The sequence below is a fragment of the Pseudorca crassidens genome, chromosome 5, assembly GCF_039906515.1.
Source record: "Pseudorca crassidens isolate mPseCra1 chromosome 5, mPseCra1.hap1, whole genome shotgun sequence".
NCBI lineage: Eukaryota > Metazoa > Chordata > Mammalia > Artiodactyla > Delphinidae > Pseudorca > Pseudorca crassidens.
Genome location: NC_090300.1, coordinates 145,674,830 through 145,696,913, shown reverse-complemented (window position 1 = coordinate 145,696,913; position 22,084 = coordinate 145,674,830). Strand labels below are relative to the sequence as shown.

The 22,084-nt window shown below is 51.5% G+C and overlaps 1 protein-coding gene and 1 long non-coding RNA gene across 7 annotated transcripts in view; one reads left to right on the top strand and one right to left on the bottom strand.

The window, feature by feature from the left end:
* LOC137225484 (uncharacterized) overlaps positions 1 to 4,195 on the bottom strand; it is a 24,104-nt gene extending 19,909 nt beyond the window's left edge. The window contains exon 1 of the long non-coding RNA XR_010943865.1: positions 4,056 to 4,195. This is a non-coding gene — a long non-coding RNA (uncharacterized lncRNA). The remainder of the gene's footprint in view (positions 1 to 4,055) is intronic.
* Positions 3,123 to 22,084, top strand: ZBTB21 (zinc finger and BTB domain containing 21). Of its 6 annotated transcripts, none has more exons than XM_067739553.1 (4): positions 3,560 to 3,964; positions 4,683 to 4,772; positions 6,204 to 6,401; positions 14,770 to 22,084. In XM_067739553.1, exon 4 carries the CDS (start codon positions 14,782 to 14,784, stop codon positions 17,953 to 17,955), a length of 3,174 nt encoding a protein of 1,057 aa, XP_067595654.1. In that variant the 5' UTR covers positions 3,560 to 3,964; positions 4,683 to 4,772; positions 6,204 to 6,401; positions 14,770 to 14,781; the 3' UTR covers positions 17,956 to 22,084. The 6 variants fall into 6 exon arrangements, with proteins under 6 accessions (XP_067595650.1, XP_067595656.1, XP_067595654.1 ...); XM_067739550.1 differs by lacking the exon at positions 3,560 to 3,964 and adding an exon at positions 4,084 to 4,224; XM_067739549.1 differs by lacking the exons at positions 3,560 to 3,964; positions 4,683 to 4,772 and adding an exon at positions 3,123 to 3,269.

Below are 22,084 nucleotides of genomic sequence, written 5' to 3'. Positions count from 1 at the left end.
GAGTCTAAAATTACCATCAGCCTTCTGGCTGGGGTGACAGGGCAGTCCCACTAAGTAGGACAGGGATAGGGGAGGAAGAAAAGGTTCAAGGGACGACAGAAAGAACTTAGGAAGTTGTGCTATGTGAGTGCAGAGCTGTAGGTTATCCAAACGGTGATATCTAACAAGGAGCTGTCCAGATAAATGATGTGAACCGTGTCTAAATAAATCTACATGTACATGGAGCTAGAAATCCTGCCGGGATGCATCCGTGTGTGGAGGACACACAATAAAAATATGAACTCAAGGTCAGGCACCACGCTGGGCACCGGGCAGGCAGAGGGGAACAGGAAGCCCACTGAGGGGGAGAGGCTGCTGTCAGGCAAATCCAATAACAAGTGCACACGTGTATAACAAGCTACACAAGCTGCTATGGGAGCACAGAGGGGGGCCCCAAATGCAATGAGGCTGAGTGATAACAGGGGAGGGGGCTGGGGGAGTCCTGGAGGAAGGAACGAGAACCAGCAAGATAAAATTATCAAGGGGAGACTGAGTGTGCACAGGGCAGGGGGAGGAAGAGCTCAGGGGAGAGGACAACGGACAAGGACACTCAGAGGTGAGAGGCAGAGTGTGACTTGTTCAGAGAGGACGTGTGTCCACGTGGGTGCCGGGGGACGCGGGATTAGAGGCGGGCTGTCACCAGTTTGGTCAGTCACATTACGAAATTTGAATGTCATCCTTAAAGCAATAGAGAGCCATCAGCAACTTAAGCAAGGGAGTGGCATGACACCTTTGGCTTTTTAAGAGGATCACTTGAACTGCAGCACGAGGGTGGATTGAACGGGAACATCCTGGAGGCTGGGGAGCAGTTAGGAAGTTGGGGACTGGCCCGTGGTTACATTATCAGAGGTACAGCCAGGAGGTGGATGGCCCCGATTTGGTGACGGGCCGAATACTGGTGATGAGGGAGGGGCTCTGGCTCAGGCAGCTGGGCTCACGTCCCAGGGATGGACAGGACTGCATGGGGTGAGTGAAACAGGAGGGCCACGGTCAGAACGTCAGGAGACCCAAACTGTGAGGACGGTCTGGGCAGAGGAGCTGACACAGGAGGCTGAGAACCAAAGGTCAGATAACGGGTAGAAAATCCAGGGGAGGGAATTCCCTGGAAGTCCAGTGGTTAGGACTCTGCGCTCTCACTGCCGAGGGTGCAGGTTCAATCCCTGGTCGGGGAACTAAGGTCCCGCAAGCCGTGTGCTGCGAGGCCAAAAAAGAAAAAAAGAAAAGAAAATCCAGGGGAACGAAGCATCACTGAAACAAGCAGGTTTGAAGGAGGAATTGGTAGGGTCACAAACCAAAGAGCCAACTGAACAAACTGCTGGATTTAGCAGTCAGGTCTCTTTTAGTGAAATGGCCTGATCACATGGCTTAAAGAGGAGACACCAGCGTGTATCTTCCTGAGGCAGCGGGAAGGGATGCAGGCAGAAGGCGATGGCTTTTGGCATACGGTACAGTACACTGAAAACTAGAAAACCCAGCTTCTAGCTCTGGTTACACAGCTGGTACGCGTTTTCTCACCCGTAACGTGGGGACAACTACGTGTGCTCGCCCAGCCTAACCACAGGGGACCCTAAAACTCAAGGCCCTTTGAAAGACTTATAATCACTGTTCTTTTAGTTCAAAGCCACTTTTTGCTCCACCACCATTCAGTTCAAAATACAAAGACACTTTTTCAAGCGTTTAAAGAGTTGCAGAAGAAAACTTTTAGGTGCAAGATTCTTCCTTTGAGACTGAGTCCTCTTAAAATTAGTGGAACGAAAACAACTGACAATAGAGCTGTTCATTTTGCAACACGTTTTTAATTTTAATCAACCTAATGCGAGATTATTTCTTGCACATGTTCCTCAGACGTTTCATAAATTTTTTTTTACCTAGGGTCGTATGTATAAACTCAACTTTAAAAAATTAAATTTATCTGAAAACTGACATTTGGAAAATATTAAACAACATGGATTTAAAAGCCAGCAATTTAAGCATTGGTCCTAAAAATGATCACTTTAAAAGGCAGTCTCGGGAATTCCCTAGCGGTCCAGTGGTTAGGACTCAGCGCTTCCACTGCAGGGGGCACCGGTTCCATCCCCGGTCGGGAGACTAAGATCCTGCATGCACCCCGGCCAAAAAACAAAACAACATGCGGTCTCCTCTCCATTCCAATCTGATGTGTTTTGTTTACCTTGCCTAACAGAACCTTTCTGTAGAGTTAGTGTGTACAGTTTGGCATTTCTGTTACACCAATTTTCTGGTTTTGAATGAGAGGGAAGTGAGTTTTCTAAATAATGGTCTTGTAATACTCATGCAAGAAAACGACAGTCTAGGAGACAGCAATTGAGAATTGATATTAGAGGAAGTAAGTTAGTTGCCCAGCGATCGCTTAAGCCAATGCCTATTAAAAATGAAGGTTTTGTCTGTGAACACGCAGCTGACAAGTGGATGCCACGCGAGGCTGAAGAGCAGAGCTGCCACCCCCATCTGCTCAGGCGGGGTGAACCTGGAGGCCCGTTCACCCCAAGTCAGCACCGAGCGGTCCCCAGCGATCAGAACGTCCAGCTGGGAGGAAGCGTTAGCGCCCAGGTTGGTTCTCAGCAGGTCGGACGCCCCGTCGAGAGGCGTCCGCGCCGCCGAGATGCACCTGGACCCGCGCACCAAGGGGCTGCCGTCGGAAAACAGTCCTCCGAGGGCCGAGCGGAGGCGCCGCCGCAGCGCACCGGGCCAGGAAGGGGCACCACCCGGGGAGCCCACCGGCGCGTGTCCCCGCGGCGCCAAACCCACCGGGACCGCCAGGCAGAGCGCGGTCCGCGCCTCCGCGATACGCGTCCCTCCAGCCGCCGCCGCCGCCTCCCATCAGGGCGGCCCACGGGGGAGGCGCGCCCCGCCTCAAGCGGGGGGAGGACGCCGGCGCGTGCGGCTCAGGAGGAGGAACACCGGGCGGAAGGCGCGCGCGGGAGGACGCGGCGGCGGTAGCACGCGGCGGCGGTAGCGGCCAGCCGCCTGCCATCGGGCCCGCCCCGCCCGGCCCCCCGCGCCGCGCACCTCCCTCGCCCCGCCCCCCGGCGCCTGGCGGCCAATCACAGGGCCGCGCACGTGACGAGCGCTGCCTGCGATGACCTCATCCCTGGTGTGGGATGACGTCAAATTCAAGATGGATGGAATCACAGCGGCAGCGGCGGCTGCGGCGCGCGCGAGCCGAGTGTGAGCGGGAAGGGGCCTGGCGTCTGCCTCGGGGCTGAAGACCGGTGAGTAACTGTCAGGCCCCTGGCCCTAGGAGAACTGCGGGGCCCGTGGGAGGCCACAGCCTCCCCGCAAAACGCGGCCTTTCCTGACGTAACTCTGAGGTGATTTCTCTCCTCCTTTTTCTCTCCGCCGGCGGGTTGCGGGCTCGGAGCGCTTCTGCGCGTGCGCCGGGCCCGGCTCTCACCGAGCATGCCCCGGGCTCCCACGTAGCCCGTTGTGCCTTCACACTGCGCATGCTCCTTGCCCGCACTTGGCCTCGCCCTCGCCACTGCGCACGCTCCGTCCCTCACTGGGCTTCCCTCGCCGGGCCCGGCGCCCTTGCGCCGGGCGGTTGGGGCGCCTTCCGGCCGCGGGCGCGTGCTCCATCCCGGGCAGGCGTGGAGGCCGGCTGGTGTCTGCCGGGGCGCGCGGGCGTACGCGGAAGCTGCGGGGCCGGGGGACCCCCGCACCTGCCGCGGCCCGCGCCCCCGCCCCACCGGCCCTCGAGCCCCGCCTAGCGGCCGCCGGCGCATCCAACCATTGACCCGAGTGGACTGCTTGCCCCGCCTCGCCTCGCCTCCTGGCCGGCCCCCCGCAGACCCCCGGGAGGACCGGTCTCCCCGACTCTCCAGCGCTGGCCCCGAGCGTCTCTGCTGGAATGCGGAGCGCCTCCCCCGCCTCTCGGGAAAGCCCCCGTCTGAAACCTGCGGCCGGAGGCGTAGGTTGCCGACCGGCCGCGCTGGAGACCCCCGCCCAGAGACCTCCGCGGGCCGGACTCCCCGAGATCTTTTCTCGCCCAGACCGCTTACCTGGCGCGCGTTCACTGGCCCCCGTACGGGAGAGCATGGCTGTGACCGCGGGAGCGCCCCTCGGTCCCGGCCCTCCACCCGGGTTGCTGCGCGCTCCGACCGCAGCGCCGCGCGGTTCTGGAGGACGCCGCTTCGGCAGCACCGTTCAGAGGGGTGACCGTAGAGACAGGTTCTCCAGCGGGGCGGCCTGGCAGTGGGAGGTGGGGGAAGCGGTGGCCGGAGCCCGCGCGGTGCACAGCGCCCTGGGGGTCTTGGGGCGGGAGCCACCAGCCCCGCTCACGCCCGGCATCTGAGGGCGCCAGGTATTACGCAGCATCCAGGGCTGCTGACAGCGGTGACCCTGCGCCATCCATGGGGAGCCTGCGTGGTGGTCTGATTCCTTGTTCGGAAGAAAGTGGGTTAATCCGTGTCAGAAAGGCTTCTCGTTGGCAGTTACTTTTGAAAACTTTTACCCGCTGGTGCTTGGAGTAAATCCTTCATCCACCTTAATGACTAATAGTCATGACGTTTAAATATGAGTACCAGTAAATATCAATGGTAAAAAGAAAGTAGACATGGGGGGCATTGGTTCACTTCAAAATAACGTTGCATCTAATTTATTCTTCCTTTTTACACTGTTCGGTGTAGAATGTGCTTCATTCTCCGGAAATAAAAGTTGCAAAGGATATGACCCCTGCCCTTGAGGAACCTGACCGTGTTCATGGCAGGGCGTGTTAGGTGTGTAACAGGAGAGGAGCCAGGGTATTGAGAGGGTCTCTGGGTGAGGGGAGACGACCAGAGGGACCAAAGCCAGCGGGGGTGAGGAGAGCAGACGCCAGAGCTGACCACGAGCAAGGCTTGACGGGCGGTGGGCACTGGCTAGAAAGGAAAGAGAAGAGGTTTCCAGTTTGGGAGACCTGCTGGCTGGCAGCACACCGAACTAAACAGGAAATACGTGGGGACCGGCAGATGTGGGAGGGTAGGGTCCTAGGTACCATTCCTGGACAAGAGGGCTGTCCTGTGATGGACGAGTCCCGAGAAGCCTCAGCAGGGATACAGAGTTGGAAGTCATAGGCCGGTAGCAATTAAGGCCACAGGCACTCACGCACAAAGCGAAGACCACGGCCATGCGCCGCTATCTGTGCCGGATGCTGGAGCAGCAGAGATGCGCCAGCCCAGGCCTCGAGCCTTGGTAATGGTTTCCCTCTTTAGGCACCTGCTGGGGCTGCACTAAGCATTAGGAACACACAGCTGACAACAGGGCTTCTTCCTTTTAAGGACTCTCATGAGAGGGTAGATATAAAGGCCGATCATTCAAAATAGATGTGTTATTGCAGAGGGGACGAAGTACTGTGGTAGCTTAGATGGCTGAGCTACTGGCCAGGAGCACATCACTAGAGCTTTGTAGAGATGGTGACGTTTGAGCTGGATCTTTCTGTAGAGGTTAGCCAAGTAAAGGAAAGGTAAGAAAGACAGTCGGTGGGAATTGGGTGTGCAAGTTTGTAGGGTAGATGCTCACCCTCATGCTGTCCAGTAAGGGTGGAGAGACGAACTGTGATCAGAATATGAAGACTCTTGCATGCCAGTCTGTAGAGTGTGCATTTTATCTAGGGAGGAATAGAGAAGTCAATATAGTATTCTAAAGGGCACCGGTGGGACCAGCTCTGCTTTAGGAAAACAAAAGGCACAGTCTCCACTCCTGCATCTAATCAGAGTGTCAGAGTACAGAAAAATCAACAGATATTTATTGTTGTGTGAGACACCACGTTGGGCATTGTGAAGAGTGTCAAAAGACATTAAATAGATTCCTAGTCCTTAAATAGCTTTTACATTTCTGCTGGGGAGACAGACAACTTACAGTATTCGGCACTGAATAAACACTGCGTAAATGGCGTCCCTCTGTAATGCTGCAGTTGAAAGGCGTTTGCTCGTTACAAACTGCAGTGGTCGAGGAAGGTGTGTATATTAGTTAGCTAGGGCTGCCGTAACAGAGCACCACAGACTGGGGGCCCTGAACACCAGCAATGTATTTCCCACAATTCTGGAGCCTAGAAGGCCAAGATGAAGGCTCTGGCAGGCTTGATTTCTCCCGAGCCCTCAGCTTGTGGACGGTCATCTTCTCTGTCTTCACATGGTTTCTCTCTGTGTCCTTCTCTCCACCTCTTACAGGAACACCAGTCACGTTGGATTAGGGCCCACCCTTAAGGCCTCATTACAACCTACGGTCTCTTAGAAGACCCTGTCTCCACATACGCTTACATTCTGAGGTGCTGGGGGTTAGGACTTCGACCTAGGAATCGCAGGGGACAGTCCAGCCCACGACCGAAGGCTTAATGGAGGAAATGGCCTTGAGCTGAGCTTTGAAGGGTGAGTAACGTTCAGCTGAGTGGGGGCGGGGGCGGGGGGTCTGGGACATTGCAGATTGGGTGACAGGAGAAGCAAGACCTGCGGGTGGTGTCTCAGAGACAAAGTATCTGAAGCAGGAAGTTATCACGAGGCGATAACTAAAGGAAAGAAAATTTAAAAAGTAGTTTGAAACCAGATTTACAGAGCCTTGAAGTCCATGTTTTTAAAGTTTTTCATTTTAACCTAATGGAGAACCATCGTTTTTATCATTTTATTTCTTTTTAGTCAGGTCTTAGGTCTCAGCTAAACTGTCACATCGAGGCATTTCCCGACCATCCCCTCCAAACTCTGGTTCCCCACCCCCTGTCATAGCTTCCTATTTATTTCCATTGTAGCTCTCAGCACAGTCAAAAGTTATCTTTTTTTACTTGTTTCCCTGTTCATTGTCTGATTTACCCACTGGAAAGCGGGGGCCCTGTCTGTTCTGGGCGACGTTGTATTTCCCCTGTGTCTAACCGTACCTTGCCTGTAATAGGAGCTCGGTAAAGAAGCTGAGTTCATAATGGTAATACCTAATGTGTGCGTCCAGCGGACGATCAGAGTTTTGCTTTCGGAAGCTCAGTCAAGGTGGATTTGGAGGCCATGATAGGAAGGACGAGTACCACTTGGAAATCTATTAGTCAGGGTCCTTTAGTGACAAGAGCAGAAACTGCCAGGTCAGCTTGAATAGAAGAAGAAATTGAAAGGTAGAGAGAGGGCTGCTCTTGACATTGAAGGAAAGACAAAGAATTCGCCGGGAAGGACGAAGACCAAGGTAACTGCAGGAGCCCGTGTAGCGGGCACTGCAGGCTGCACTCCCAGGCCAGGGCTGAGATAAATCAGCTCCGCTAGTTGCTGCCTTTGTTGTTCTCAGCCCATATTCCAAAGGAGAAAGTTTCTAATGGGCTGGGCATTGGTTGTGTGCCCAGTCCTGAGCGAGGGGAGCACAGCGCCTCAGACTCCTCGGGACGGGGGTGCTCCAGCGGGAGGGGCACAACAGGAGGCTGCTCTGTTAACCGGGGTGCGTTCTGCTGGGTGAGGCGGCGCGCACACCCTAAGACCAAATCAGACCTCCTCGGGGGACACAAAACCTGTGGTGAGATGGGGTCCAAGGGGGTGACATCGCTGCTCTTGAAGGGTCAGATCAGCGAGGCTGGCTTTGAAAGCCCAGGCGCTTTCGAGGATGTCTGGACATCTGCATTGTCTCCAAGTGAGCCACGATGAGATGGAAACTCAGAGCTGACTGCCTGCCACCATCTCATAGTAAAATCAAACGGACAGAGTCAGGCCAGACCCAGAGGTGAGGGTTTGGGAGTGAGCGGGGGTGTGTTTATATTCCGAAGCCAAATGCAGATGCTGTTTTTCTAACTACGGGTTTGCTTTGTGTTACATGCACTCCTTCTTTCTCCCAGTGTCATGGTTAGGGCTATATAAGTGATCTCCAGCATTCCAAAGGCTTGTGTGCCCGGAGTTCAGTTTCACGTTAATGTTTTGGATTAAAGAGAGATTTTCCTATAGAACTGGAGTAAGGGTTTTGTGGGCTGGTCTTGGAGCAAGTTTGATTTACAGTGTACCTTAGCTCTGATACCAGCCTGAGTGTTCGTCTCCAAAACTCGAAAGCTGCTGTGAGGTTATTTGGTCCCTTCTCATCTCCCCTTCTGCGCCCACTGTTCACCTCCTGATGTCCTTTTATCCGAGTGTCTAGCTCTGGTTTGCTTCTGTTTATATCCCTGGAATGTTCTATAGTCCAGAACTGCCTACTTTCCTCCATCTCCTTAAAAATTGTAACTTCCTACAGTTGGTATAAAGAGGGAATTATTTGCACTGAATTACGTTATATTAAGATATGAATCCCCTGCCCCTCTTAGCACTCAGTACCTGAGGACTTTGAGGCGGTGGTATGAAATAGTTTTCTGGAATCCAGTTGTGAAGTGCGCCATAGCCATTCTAGGGAATTGGAACCTCATTCAGGCCAGAGGCTTCTGGAGTTTTTAAGCCCTGGCACTATTAGATGCATGTTTCTGGAAAGTATTTACGGTAGAATGGTGAAGAGTGGAACCTGTAGTATTGATATCATTACAATTGTCTGGTAAGCAATGAGTCCCCCATCTTCCCGCAGGTCCCCACCGTTCACTCATCGACCCTCCCACCCCTCGGCCAAATTAACTGCTTCCTGTAAAGTCTTCTCGGCACTTTTTGTATGCTTCGTTATGTTTAGTCTCACATGTCTGTCCTACCGTGGAAACGTTCAGGAAAGGAGGAAGAGAAGTAGAGTGCCCGCGTGCAGACGGGAAACACCACGTGCACCAGGAGCTCGCACACATACGGCGCCTTTTGTTCTTCGTAAGAATCCTGCGCGGTGGGCAGTGTTAGCCCCATTGAACAGGTTGAGGAGACGTGTGCTCAGGTTGAGTGATCTTTACGAGGTTACATACTTAATAGGTGGCAAAGCCAGGATTTGAGACAAGTAGACTCATTTGACAGTCTTTCCCGTGGAGCTGCAGTGACGGCCATGAATTGTTAACTGTATAAAGATTCTCTCATTTGAAATATCAGGAAACAACATGAAATAGAAACAATTTAGGCAGAGTTTGGGGAGATACTTGTGTGCAGGGACCCAAGTGGAAGGCAAGCCCGGCCCGCTTCAGGAGCTGGTTTCCCCGGGGGTTTCCTCCCAGCCTCTTGTATGGTAGAGGGACCTTTTCGTCCATGTTTCACCCACTTTTCTTGTAAGAGCACCAAGGTTTCCACCGTGACTGAGTGGTGGCGGGAGCTTGGGCGCTGGAGGCTCATGCAGACGAGCAGTGGGCAGGAGGGGCCAGGGATGCAGCGACAGCGCACATGTCCACGTCAGAGCCTTCAGACCTGGGATGCTCTGTCCTCCGTGAGTCAGAGGTCCTGAGTGTCCACGAGAGATTGGAGTTTGATGACCCAGCAGATTTATGGAGGAGAAGGTACCTCCAGCACGAAAGCTGGCCTCCCCTGAGGCTGCAGAGCAGACAGGCACGCGGCTTTGAGTGTTCAGCCTGCACATCCACCAGCTACAAAGGGTTTTCTGGATTATGTCATGACACGCAGCAGTCATGATTCTCACCCCCGTTTTTGCCTCCGTTCTTAGTGTAGCATTTTATATTTTTAATGAAGTTGTGAAGCTCAATCAATATACCTACTGTGTCATTAAAACACAGAAGTCCAAAATGTTAATTGTTTGCAGCTAGACCAGGAAAGGGGCCATTGTTAAGCTTTGATGATTGAATTAAAAGGTAAAAGCAAGGGCCTCTGCGTGAAGGAGAGGAGTCTGCACTGTGTGCTCCTGTCACCCCAGACACCGAGAGCCCTTGTCCTGGGCTCCTGAAGAGGATGGGAGAGGACACTGTCCTCCGATGACCCTTGGGGGGCCTTAATTTTGCTCCGGGGGCCTCATGCCTCCACCCCCTCCCCAGCCTCATGACCCGCCCTCCCCTACGTGTGTCTTTTGCTCCAGCCAGGCACTTGGCCTTGGCGCTGTACTGAACACACTGCTCCTGTCCTTGAAGTGTCCTTCACCCTTCCTTCCTGACGCCCATATTTTCTGAGTCCTGCCTGTTCAGGACACTTCTTTTGTAGAATCCCTTCCCTGACCTTCCTCTCACCTGGACCCAGTGCCATCACCTGTACTCCACCTGTACCTCTGCGCCCTGCCGCCAGGTGCTTGGCACACCGGAGTGTGTGGTGGTTTGACTTCCCCGTTCCCACGCAAGGCCAGGAGCTGGAAGGCAGGACCATGCTTGTCAGGCTGCCACCCTCCCTGTCTGGCCAGTTCTAGCACATACTAGACCGGTGCCCAACCATGAGAAGTGTGTAACGTGATGACCAAGAGTCCAGGCTCTGGGGCCCGACTCCCAGCCCCACAATTAACTGACTGGGCGACCTTAGGCACACTACCTGATCTCTCGATGCCTCGGTTTCCTAATTTGTAAAACAGGGATGATGGCAGTACCTAGCTCAGATGTTTATGTGGGAATTAAAAGGTACGGTATGCAGGTGAAGAGCATGGCCTCCAGAGCCAGGTCACCTGGTGTGAATTCTGCTGTGCTCCTGACTGTCTGTGCAAACCTGAGCCTCAGGCACATAGCCTTTACCCTGTGTGCCTCAGTTTTCTCAACTGTAAAATGGGGATAATGATGGTACTACCTCCTAGGGTTGGTGTAAATATTGAGTTAAAGCCTGAAAACTGTTCACAGGGCTGCGTGGCAGAGCAAGCGCTCAGATGTCAGCTGCTGTTCGTGCCCGATCAGTGTCTCGGGAATGGTATGGAAAAATCAGTACCTGGAGCTGTTCTGCACTGTTATCAGGAATTTGGACATGCTTAGCCACTTCGCAAGCAGGCGCTCTCGATGATGACTATAAATTAAGGCTCGAGGCGAATGAATGGTTTTAAATTCCAAATACTTTTCAGGGACGGAGACCATTCCTCTTACAACTCAACTCTCAGTGACTTATTTTTCCCTAATTTCCTGTTTCATTCAAAAAGTATGGAAGCCTGTGGTTTAGGGATTAGAAGCAGTTACTTAGAACAAAAATAGAGGTCACGATAATTTGAAGGAAGAAAAAGAAGGAAACTTTTCCCAACAATGAACAGTGAGAAAATGCGGGTTTCTTGGCCTGTAGGAATAGGGAGCGGATGATATGTGCATTAGCGTTGCTTCGTGTCCAGGGATGTAGAAAATCTCACTTGGTTTAGTCCTCACACAGTCGCTTGGTTTCTTAGTTGGGGTTCCCCCAAAAGCAGACCCTGAGACAAGGATTCAAGTGTAGATGTTTATTTGGGAAGTGATCCCAGGAAGCATAAGAAAGGTTGCAGGGAGGGCTTCCCTGGTGGCGCACTGGTTGAGAGTCCGCGTGCCGATGCAGGGGACGTGGCTTCGTGACCCGGTCCGGGAGGATCCAACATGCCGTGGAGCGGCTGGGCCTGTGAGCCATGGCCGCTGAGCCTGCGCGTCCGGAGCCTGTGCTCCGCAACGGGAGAGGCCACAGCAGTGAGTGGCCCGCGTACCGCAAAAAAAAAAAAAAAAAAAAAAAAGGTTGCAGGGGAAGTGAAGCAGGAAAGGATGCCCGTGAAGGGTACATTAATTACCAGGTTCCTGCTCACATTTAGAATATCTAAACTGAATTCCTGAAAAAAGTCTGAACCAATTTTTCAAGCTTCATCTCAAGTAAGGACATCCTTCCAGTTCTGGCAGAAACCTTGGAGACACCCTTACCTCCTCACCTTTACCCTCTGCAGTCAGTCCGTTAGAAATCCTAATGACTGTCTTTACCTCCACCGCTGCCCCGCTGGTCCAGGCACTGTCCTGTCTCACCTGCATCAATGCGGTGGACTCCTAGCTGACTTCCCAGCTTACACCCTCTCCCATGGTCCATTCTTTGCAACAAAGCCAGAGGAATCTTTCTGAAACAAAATTCAGGTTGTTGTCATTCCTCTTCTCAGAATCTTCCAACAGCTGCCCTGGTAAAAAGTGCAGTCCCTCCGGTGGTCCCCCCAGCCCTGCACAGTGTCTCCCCAAGCTCCTTCAGTGTCATCATCCACGGCTGCTTCAGCTCTGCTCCAGCCCTGCTGTTACCTCATCTCTTCCCTATGCCTATATGCTCTTCCCTCAGTGATCCTTATGGCTCATCCTTGCGTCCTTCAAGCCTTCTGAAATGTCACTTTGTTGAGTGAGTGAATAGGTGAATGACGTGAAGTTCTGGTAAAATTTGTAGTATGTTATAGGTGCTGAATAAATGGTAGCGATTATGGTTTTCTTTCCTGATTCTCACAGTAACATCATTATCCCTGCTTTACAGTGGGGAAGACTGAGGCTCAGAGAGGTTGATTAGCTTAGAGCACTGACCTTCAAACTGTCTTAACTCTGACCCACAGGTAATCTAGAGATGATTTAAAGTATATGGGAGGATGTGCGTAGGTTATATGCAGATACTACACCATTTTATATAAGGGACTTGAGCATCTGTGGATTTTGGTATCCGCAGGCTTCCTGGAACCCATTCCCTGCAGATACTGAGGGACCACTGTACATCTCACCCCAGTGCCGGCTTACATGTGTGGAAATATATGCGTATAACTTGTGAAAGTTTCACGAGATCGTAGTCAGCCTTACTACATTTGAGACATTTGGACTTTTCTACTCTGCCCTAGTCATTTTTTTCAGTTGTTCACTTCAGACCACTAAATTGATTTTAAGAAACCCTTTTGAAAAGCACTTGTCCAAGCCTTTGATTCTGCATCTGCTGTTTTTCCCTGTGGCAGCATCTGAACTAGCTGTCTCAAAAATTAATTGCACTAAAAATAGTGTTCACAACACGGCTGAGTTATGAGGGTGGCATTATAAGCTTATTTTTTTCTCTGCTGACCTCTGTAAATGATGACAGGGGTTTCTTTGCACATAAATAGATGTGTGATTACAAAGACAGTATAGTAGGATTAAGGGAGAAATTTAAATGGCTAATCAAAAAAAAGGAAGGGACAATCTCCTTCTCAAGCACTCACCATGGAGGTGAAGCGATGCCAGGCAAGAATGAACCGCAGCTCGGTACAAGCTGACCAAGGCAGTTGTCTGTGGACGGGCTCCAGGCGTTGTCTCTGGAAGCAAAGTCACGTCTCCAGGTCAGTCAAATGGAGTCAGTACCTCAACAGGAGCCAGATCAGTGGTGGGAAGACCGGGGATCACGCTTGGTCACTCCAGGTGGTGGCCTGGGAAACTCTTCCCTGCAGATTCTCCTGAAGAGCGCAGAGGCTAGTTGACCAGCAAAGCCTGGTCCTGTGAAGCCCGAGGAGAACCTGCAAACGTGCGGGTACCTTGTTTGGTGTATCTCTAGCTCACCCTCTAGGGAATGATAAAACTGTCCAAATAGTCTTAGTTACTCTGAATCCATTTTATATTAAAAAATAAATGTCATAACTATTTTAAAGAACAAGATGGCATTATAAAACCGAGCCAGAGACGAGACATTACCGTAGCAGCAGCCTGAGGGAAGTGTCAGATTTGGAGAGTCAGGTGTCCTCTCTGTGTGAAATGGCTTCATCTTCGTCAGAGGTTAATCTGGACCCTTTTATGCTGAATTAAATATCTATTAACCCTGCAGTTTCTGAAAATTAATTGCACATTTGTCAAGTCCTTACTAGGTATGACATACAGGCTCATGTAATTTTCGCAGCAACCCTAAAGGAGGGCACAGTTGTTAACCGTCTCACGTGAGGGACCTGCTAATCTGAGATGCTAGTGGACCACAAGGGAGGATCTCAACCCCAGCCTCTTGGCAGACACCCACCCCCGCCACCAGCCCCCCACTAGGCCTTTAGATCTCACCTTTAGAGTTGAAGGGAGTTTCAGTGAAATCTCAAGTCAAAGCCCTTAGTTTAGAATTAGTATAATTAAGTCTAGATCCAGGCTAAAGCTTCTACTGTGCTGTTGTTGAAAGTGTAATTTGGTAAGGAAATAGTGTTCGGATTGCAAGGTGTTTAGCATAAGAAAGAAAACAAACTTCTTTATTCTTTAATATTTCTAACCTTTGCTAAACACTTTGATGCAATCGTAATTAGCAAATGATTTTCCTCTTTCCAAATTCTTACCTATTTTTTAAATTTTTTTTTTTTTTTTTGCGGTACGTGGGCCTCTCACTGCTGTGGCCTCTCCCGTTGCAGAGCACAGGCTCCGGACGCGCAGGCTCAGCGGCCATGGCTCACGGGCCCAGCCGCTCCGCGGCACGTGGGATCTTCCCGGACCGGGGCACGAACCCGTGTCCCCTGCATTGGCAGGCGGACTCCCAACCACTGCGCCACCAGGGAAGGCCTCTTACCTATTTTTGAGACCTCTACTTTACAGCCTATTGTTAATTCACATTGTGTTTAATCATATTCAGTAATAAAACTGCTTTCCTTTCAGAATTACGGACTTTATGGGGTTCGGTACTTCATACTTACTCTCTGAGCCAATGAAGAATAGAATTAAGCCTCAAACGGATGTGGGCCGTAAATATGGATAATAAACCTTGTTTTCAAATATTGCTTCTCTGCGCACCTGCCAAGTTCTCGCTGCCTCTTTGCTGGTGTGGAAATGCCCGTTACAGACCGTAGTGCTTAACATCCTTCAGTGTTAATGACTGATGACCTACCTAAGCCATGCCACTTGTTTCTGTATATTTTCCTTGTTACTTAAGTAAGGTTATTCATCCAGAAACCTCGTGTTGGGCCACAGTCTGCTAGGCACTGGCACCTGTGAGAAGACAGCTGGCGTTCCCGGCCCTCGAGCAGCCCTCGTCTGGGGAGCTTCTGCCACCCTGCTCACGCGACTGCACGTTTGTCTTTCAGGTGAGCCCGAGCATGGAGGGGCTGCTGCACTACATCAACCCAGCCCACGCCATCTCTCTCCTGAGCGCCCTCAACGAGGAGCGCCTCAGAGGGCAGCTGTGCGACGTGCTCCTGATCGTGGGGGACCAGAAGTTCCGCGCGCATAAGAACGTCCTGGCCGCCAGCAGCGAGTACTTCCAGAGCTTGTTCACGAGTCAGGAGAACGGGTCACAGACTGTGTTCCAGCTGGACTTTTGTGAGCCAGATGCTTTCGACAACGTGCTGAACTACATCTATTCTTCGTCTTTATTTGTGGAGAAAGGCAGCCTTGCTGCTGTGCAGGAGCTAGGCTACAGCCTGGGCATCTCTTTTCTGACCAACATCGCTTCTAAGACGCCCCAGGCCCCCTTTCCAACGTGTCCCAACAGAAAGAAGCCCTTCACGGAAGACGATGAGAACAGTTCTCAGAAGAGAAGCGTCATCGTTTGTCAAAGTAGAAACGAGGCCCAGGGGAAAACCGTGAGTCAGAATCCAGCCGACCTCAGCCACCCTCCTCGGCCCTCCCCCGGCATCGCCGTCCAGGCCAACGCCAGTAAGGCCCCCGGTCCCAAGCCCACGGAGCCAGCGCACCACGTGGCAGCAGCTGAGAAGAGTCGGCCGAAAGATGGCCCCGCGGGCCTCGCGAGGCCCCCCGAGCTCGCCGGGCCATCGGAGGAGCCGAGCCGAGGCGGCCTGGCCAAGCGGGGCGCGGCACCGCCTCCGAAGCCCCCGCAGGACCGGGGGGCCGCGGACGAGAGGCCGGGCGCCAGCACTCCGCTCCCCCGAGGCGTGGCCGTGGAGCTGGCACTGCGGAGCCCGCGGCCGCCCGTGCTGTCTCTGCGCGGCGCCCCGGAGACGCCCTTCCTGCTGAAGGAGGCGGGCCGGGGCGGCGGGCCGGGCGAGGACAGGAACCTGCTCTACTACTCCAGGCTGGGGCTGGTGATCCCGGCCGGGGGGCCGGTGCCCGGGGGCCAGGGCGTGGACAGGAGCGGCCCGCTCGTCAAGAGCCTCCTCCGCCGCTCGCTGTCAATGGACAGCCAGGTCCCCGTCTTCGCGCCCGCCGCCGACCTGCAGCCCCCGCAGGGCTCCTGCTCGGGCTCGGGCGACGCGGCGGGGAACTCGCTTGGCGCCTTCTCTCAGGGGCCATCCTCCAGGGACGCGAGCGAGGCGGCGGCCCCCGACGCCCGGTCCCCGGCCCCCCAGCCGCACCGCCTCCGGTCCTTCAGCGCGTCTCAGCCGGCGGAGCGGCCGGGGGCAGCCCCCGGGCCCGAGGTGCGGGTCAAGGCCGAGCCGCGCAGTCCCCCGGAGCCCGGCGACATCATCCGTGTCACAGTGGGGGACGGTGCGGCCACCACGAGGGACCTGGTCCCGCAGGCGGACGACGACCGGCAAGACGCAAGCCGACTCCCGGCCAAGAGGCGGTTCCAGGCGGACAGGAGGCTGCCGGCCAAGCAGCCGAAGGCCGAGGGCCGGGGCTCGCCGGGCGCGGGAGACCCCCGTGCGGAGCGTTCGAGCCCGCCTCTTCTCGAGGCCGACTTCCCGGGTTCTGACTTGAGCAAGGACGAATTCGGCGAGCTGGAGGGTGCGAGACCAAACAAAAAATTTAAATGCAAACACTGCCTTAAGATCTTTAGATCCACGGCCGGCCTTCACCGGCACGTGAACATGTACCACAACCCCGAGAAGCCCTACGCCTGCGACATCTGTCACAAGCGCTTTCACACCAACTTCAAAGTGTGGACGCACTGCCAGACGCAGCACGGCATCGTGAAGAACCCGTCCCCGGCCGCCAGCTCGCACGCCGTTTTGGACGAGAAATTCCAGAGGAAGCTGATCGACATCGTGAGGGAGCGGGAGATTAAGAAGGCCCTGATCCTGAAGCTGCGGCGCGGCCGGCCCGGCTTCCAGGGCCCCGGCGGCTCCCCCGTGCAAGCCATCAAGAGGAGCCTGCGGTCCCGGGCCAAGGGCGCGTACGTGTGCACGGCCTGCGGGAAGGCCTACCGCTTCCTCTCCCAGCTCAAGCAGCACGTGAAGATGCACCCGGGAGAGAAGGCCCTCGGGGCCGGCAGGGCCACCAGGCCCAGGGAGCGCGCGGCGCCCGGGGGCCCGGCGGGCGGCGGCTCAGAGCTCTACCTGTGCCGCCTCTGTAACGCCAAGCTCTCTTCTCTTCTAGAGCAGGGGAGCCACGAGCGCCTGTGCCGCACGGCCACCGTGTGCCCCTACTGCAGCCTCAGGTTCTTCTCGCCCGAGCTCAAGCGCGAACACGAGGGCAAGTGCGAGTACCGCAAGCTGACCTGCCTGGAGTGCATGCGCACCTTCAAGTCGGCCTTCAGTATCTGGCGGCACCAGGTGGAGGTGCACAACCAGAACAGCATGGCCCCGGCCGCAGGCGCCTCCCCGCCCCGGCCCGACCTCAACGGTGAGGCCAGCGGCCCGACCCGGCCACAGGCCCTGCCCGAACCCGGCCGGGCCGACGCCGCCACAGCTGCCGCCGCCGCCGCCGCCGCCACCGCCGCCGCCGAAGACGACCCCGCGGGCGGCCGCGGCCCCGAGCCCGTGAACTTCGACCCGGAAGACGCGCCCTGCCTCCCCGAAGACCTCAGTCTCTCCAGGCCGCTGAAGGTCCAGGTCAAAGAGGAGCCGGCGGAGGGGGCCGAGGAGGAGGCGCCCGAGCCCGGCGCGGCCCCCAAGGACCTGTGGCCATGCGAGAAGTGCGGCAAGACCTTCCCGGCGCCCAAGCAGCTGGAGCGGCACCAGGAGCTGCTGTGCTCCGTGAAGCCCTTCATCTGCCACGTCTGCAACAAGGCTTTCCGCACCAACTTCCGGCTCTGGAGTCACTTCCAGTCCCACATGGCTCAGGCCGCCGAGGACCCGGCGCACAGGGAGCCCGAGGTGGGCCCGGGCCCCACTGGCTCCCCATCGCCGCCCCCTCTGCCCCCGCCGCTGCCCAAGATCCAGCCCCTGGAGCCCGACAGCCCCACGGGCTTGCCCGAGAACCCGGCTCCCAGCGCCGACAAGCTCTTCGCGGCTCGGGAGTCAGACACGCTCTTCTACCACGCGCCACCCCTCTCGGCGATCACGTTTAAAAGACAGTTTATGTGCAAGCTCTGCCATAGGACATTCAAGACGGCGTTCAGTCTCTGGAGCCACGAGCAAACCCACAGCTAAAAGGCCGCCCGCCTCGCTCTTGGGAGACCGGAGCCCCTCGCCGGATTTCAGCCTGTGCCGTGAGCTGTGTCATAAGGAACAAAACATCTTTCCGAAAGGAGTAATAAAGGTTGCGAACTGTCATGCTTGAATATAAGTTTGAGGGAAACTGATGTTAATCAGCAATGTCCTTACTCAACCTAGAAAAACTCCAAAACACCTTGTGCTTCTGGACCTACGGTCATAGGATGGCTTGACTTCGTTACTGTTGAAATTTGTTTTTGGTCGTGTGCATGGTTCCTCATTCCATGGTATCAGTATAATCTTTTACTTGAGGTGGTTTGGGTTTTTTTTGTTTTTACTGATTTGCAATTAGTGAAACACTGTTCAAGTATTTCTTCTTTTGATTCTCTTAAGACGCCTAAGTTCTGGTTAAATCTCAGCCGTGTTTGTAAGTCCAAAACGTATCGGATCGAAGTGGAGTAGTTTGCAGTATTAAGATCTTAGAATACTTCAGCAATAAAAAATGATAAACCTCAACTTTAATAAGTTATCCTGACACTTGATAAAAATAAATATTTGGTATTTTGTGGTCATTGAGAACTTTTTTTGTATGAAAATTGTGAGATATAAATCAGCAATAGTAACACTTAGATTTTTATAAAATAACAAACACTTGCTCTTGGGTCATTTCATATAATTAGTGATGGAAGACTTGGGAAATGAAAACATTAAGATTTCTGGAAGCCCGCCACGCCGGTTTCCAAAGCTTCGGTAGTGGCGGGCGTGGTAATCAAACGCGCTCCGTCACGGCTCTGAATTCAGACCAGCATCGAGGGGCTGCGCGTGCTTGCTTTCCTCTGGTTTGCGCTGTCACAAATGGAAAGTCTCAGTGTATTGGGGACAGAGAACAAAGATAGCATATGGCACAAATTTCGAATTTAACAACATTAGTGTAACAAGGTCAGGACATATATTTACATAGATCCCAAGCCTCCGGAGTGAGTACAGCTGCTCTAAATCCCAAATTACCGTTTACTCTCAGACACTTGAAGCAGAGGGAGAAGCCACACTGCAGTCTCCACATGCTTTTCAAGAACAATATATACAATAATCAGCTTTCCTGCCTCTCTGTCTTGTGATTTCTGGTAGAATTTTTTGGAGTTGATGGTGGTAAGATGTCCACAGTGAGACCATTCTGCTTTAAGTCACTGCTTAATATTCCATAAATATATATTAAAGTACTATCAAGGGTCCAAACTTAGTGTTTGCTACTTATTTTGGCCCATAGGGCTTGGGCTTCTTTTCTTTTTTATTGTTTTGTGTAAGTTGTAATTCAAAGCCTTTCGGTGGGTGTAATCCAAAGTTCAGTGGGGCGTTTCAGAAGGAAAAGTTTCTTTCATTGGCAGGGGTGGGGAGGCGAGCTGTATAAAAGTAGAAATATTGTTGAAACCCCTAAGTTCTTTCAAGGTAATGATGGGTTAAGCCTCCAGGTTTATTAATTTTTTTGCAAGCTGTTCTTTCAGATAAGAAAGTCAACTACTGTGACTAAGGAGTAATCTGCTGAGTGCCTAAATTGGTGCTCTAGCAGCAGAGAAGTCTACTCACCAGTCTCGTAACCCTCATTCCATACCGACGGTAGGAAGGGGATTCTTATTTTTTATTGAAACACAAGCATTTTTATAAAATTTTAACTGACTTTGTACATTGTAGAAATTACATACGAAAGTTTGCCTTTTATTCTTTCATTTGGAAACTATCAAAAGTCCCCAACTATGGTTACTTCCTATTTTTGTTCTTAAATTTGATGGAGAAAGTAAAGTCAAATCAAGTTGCAGTTATTGATTATTGCCATCTTTGTGTTGTCTTGAAGAAATCTATGCATTTTAAAGACAAAACGAAAACGTGATTTTATGTGATGGATTACTGTTCTTTGAATTCACTGCCTGTATAATGTGGTATTTCTTACTCTGAACGTCCTGGTAGCTATCACTTCAAAACAAGCCGGTTTCCTTCAGAGTGATCGTTACTTATGGCTGTGGAAGGATGGGTTGGTAATTCCACGATACATGGGATCCTGGCGTTGTAAATTCAGGATCCCAGGACTTGAACCTTTATGCTACATTTTTGAAGATTTTTTAACAACGTTAATGAATAAAAAATATTTTTGATCTAAATATAGGCTCCGCATATCTGTTAGATTTTAAAAATTGCCAGTGTTTGGTCTTGTTCACATTTTTGTCTAGGCAAGGAGCATAAGATTTCAAAGAAAATTTTGAACCAAAAACATTTGTAATGCAGTTCTGGTTTTTCTATTACTTTTTATACTGTACCTTAAAAGCATCAGGCTGAAAGAGTTTATTTTGGTGGTCAAAAAATAGGCTTCCACTCGTTTAACTATTTTAAATGTTAAGATGTAAAATAATGAAAGACACATAAATTGCTTTATTCAGTAAAGTTTTGTTTAAGAATGTTTATCTCAGCCAGTAGGCAAATACTGGGTATAAGACAAGTTGGCCTTTTCTTGCTGAAACACGTTAGCTAGTAAAGATATTCTCGAAGATGTTTTTTTCTGATTGTAATTAATTTTTGAGAATGTAAAAAGCTCTTTATTCCTTGTAAGTATTCAGGATGCCTGCTTTTTTATGCAGTTGTGGAAAGAATGTCAGATGTTTTAATATATTCTTTGTTAATCGGAAAACTTGTTATTGAATCGTTTTCTTCATTTGGGGGAGGGAGGAACACCACAGAAAGAGTGTTTTTATCCAAGTAAGCAATGGAGGTAACAAATCGTGTGCATTTTTTACAGGTAAAATATCTAAAGAGTAATAGAATATTCACCTTTAAAACTAGTTGTGGTTAGTATGCGTTTATAATTTTGTCAAAATATACAGCTGACAGTTCTACAGTGATGTTGTCTGCATTCGTAAGGAGGTGGATGTGGCTCCTGGTTTTCTGTTTGGGAACAGATCATCATGGCCTTCTCTTTAAAAATATGCCCCAGCACTTAATCTCCGTGATAGTCTGATCCACACACAGCACCGATTGGTGCTGAGAGTAGAAACTGAGACAAGAATAAAATGTGCCCTTTGGTGGAGAAAAGAGGTGTAATCAGGCCAGCCGGACGGTCGGATGAGGGAGGGACAGGAATGGACTGATCCAAGTCGGCCTTTGTTCCCTCAAACTGTGTGTGTGTGTGTGTGTGTGTGTGTGTGTGTGTAGGGATGTGTGTGTGTGTAGGGATGTGTGTGTGTACAGCCAAAATCTGGAACTTTAGGAAGTAAAGTTATTTTCATTTTCTTACTGCAAAACTAATGTCATTCGTAACAGGTTTCTTTATAAGTTGCACTAATTAATATTGGAATGTTACGAGTCAGTTTATCAATTTCTGATGTGTCTGATTTTTTTTGCAATAATTGTGAAAAGCATTATTGATTTAAATAATGCTAGCACATATTCTTTAATAAGTTCTTTAACACTGGCTTTTTTTTTTAAGTTTTACAAGTAGGTTTTTCTCTTGTGGCTTTAGCACTTTAAGGAGCTTGACGTTCGCATAGTTTTTGGTGTGCCCACTCAGCGCTTCCCGGCTGTGTGCACTAGGGTGCCCCGTTGCCACGTGACCGGGGAGAAAACTCACTGTCCGTGTTTAGATTCTGGAAGAGAAAAAATGAGTCAATGTCAGGTTTTTAAAAAATTCCATTTAGAGACAGTCGTTTGGGAACCAAAGTATTTTACTGTAAGTCTTTAAAACAGTTGAGTTCAGTGCTCTTTAGTCATTTATTAGTGCTGTCCAGATTTTCCGCAAAGTTATACTTGGTTAATACTAATTCTCAAAAGGTGATAATTTCTTATCGACATTAATCCAAGGCAGTTTCAAAATTTTCGTTGGATGAATGCTTATTGCTAAAAGAAAAACACACGTGGCCGCTTTATAACTGTGCGTATTTCGTTGTCATTACGCCTCAGCAAAGAAATCATTGTTCAATTTTATTTAGGAATAAGCGTTTTTGGACTGAAAACTCATAGTAAAATAGGACTTCTACCTAATGTTAAGCCATTGCTTATTTGTATCCAATTATCTGTTTACTTTGCTTAAATCTTGACTAAGGTTGATTGGAGTCAATAAATTTGTACTGTATTTTGTTTTGAA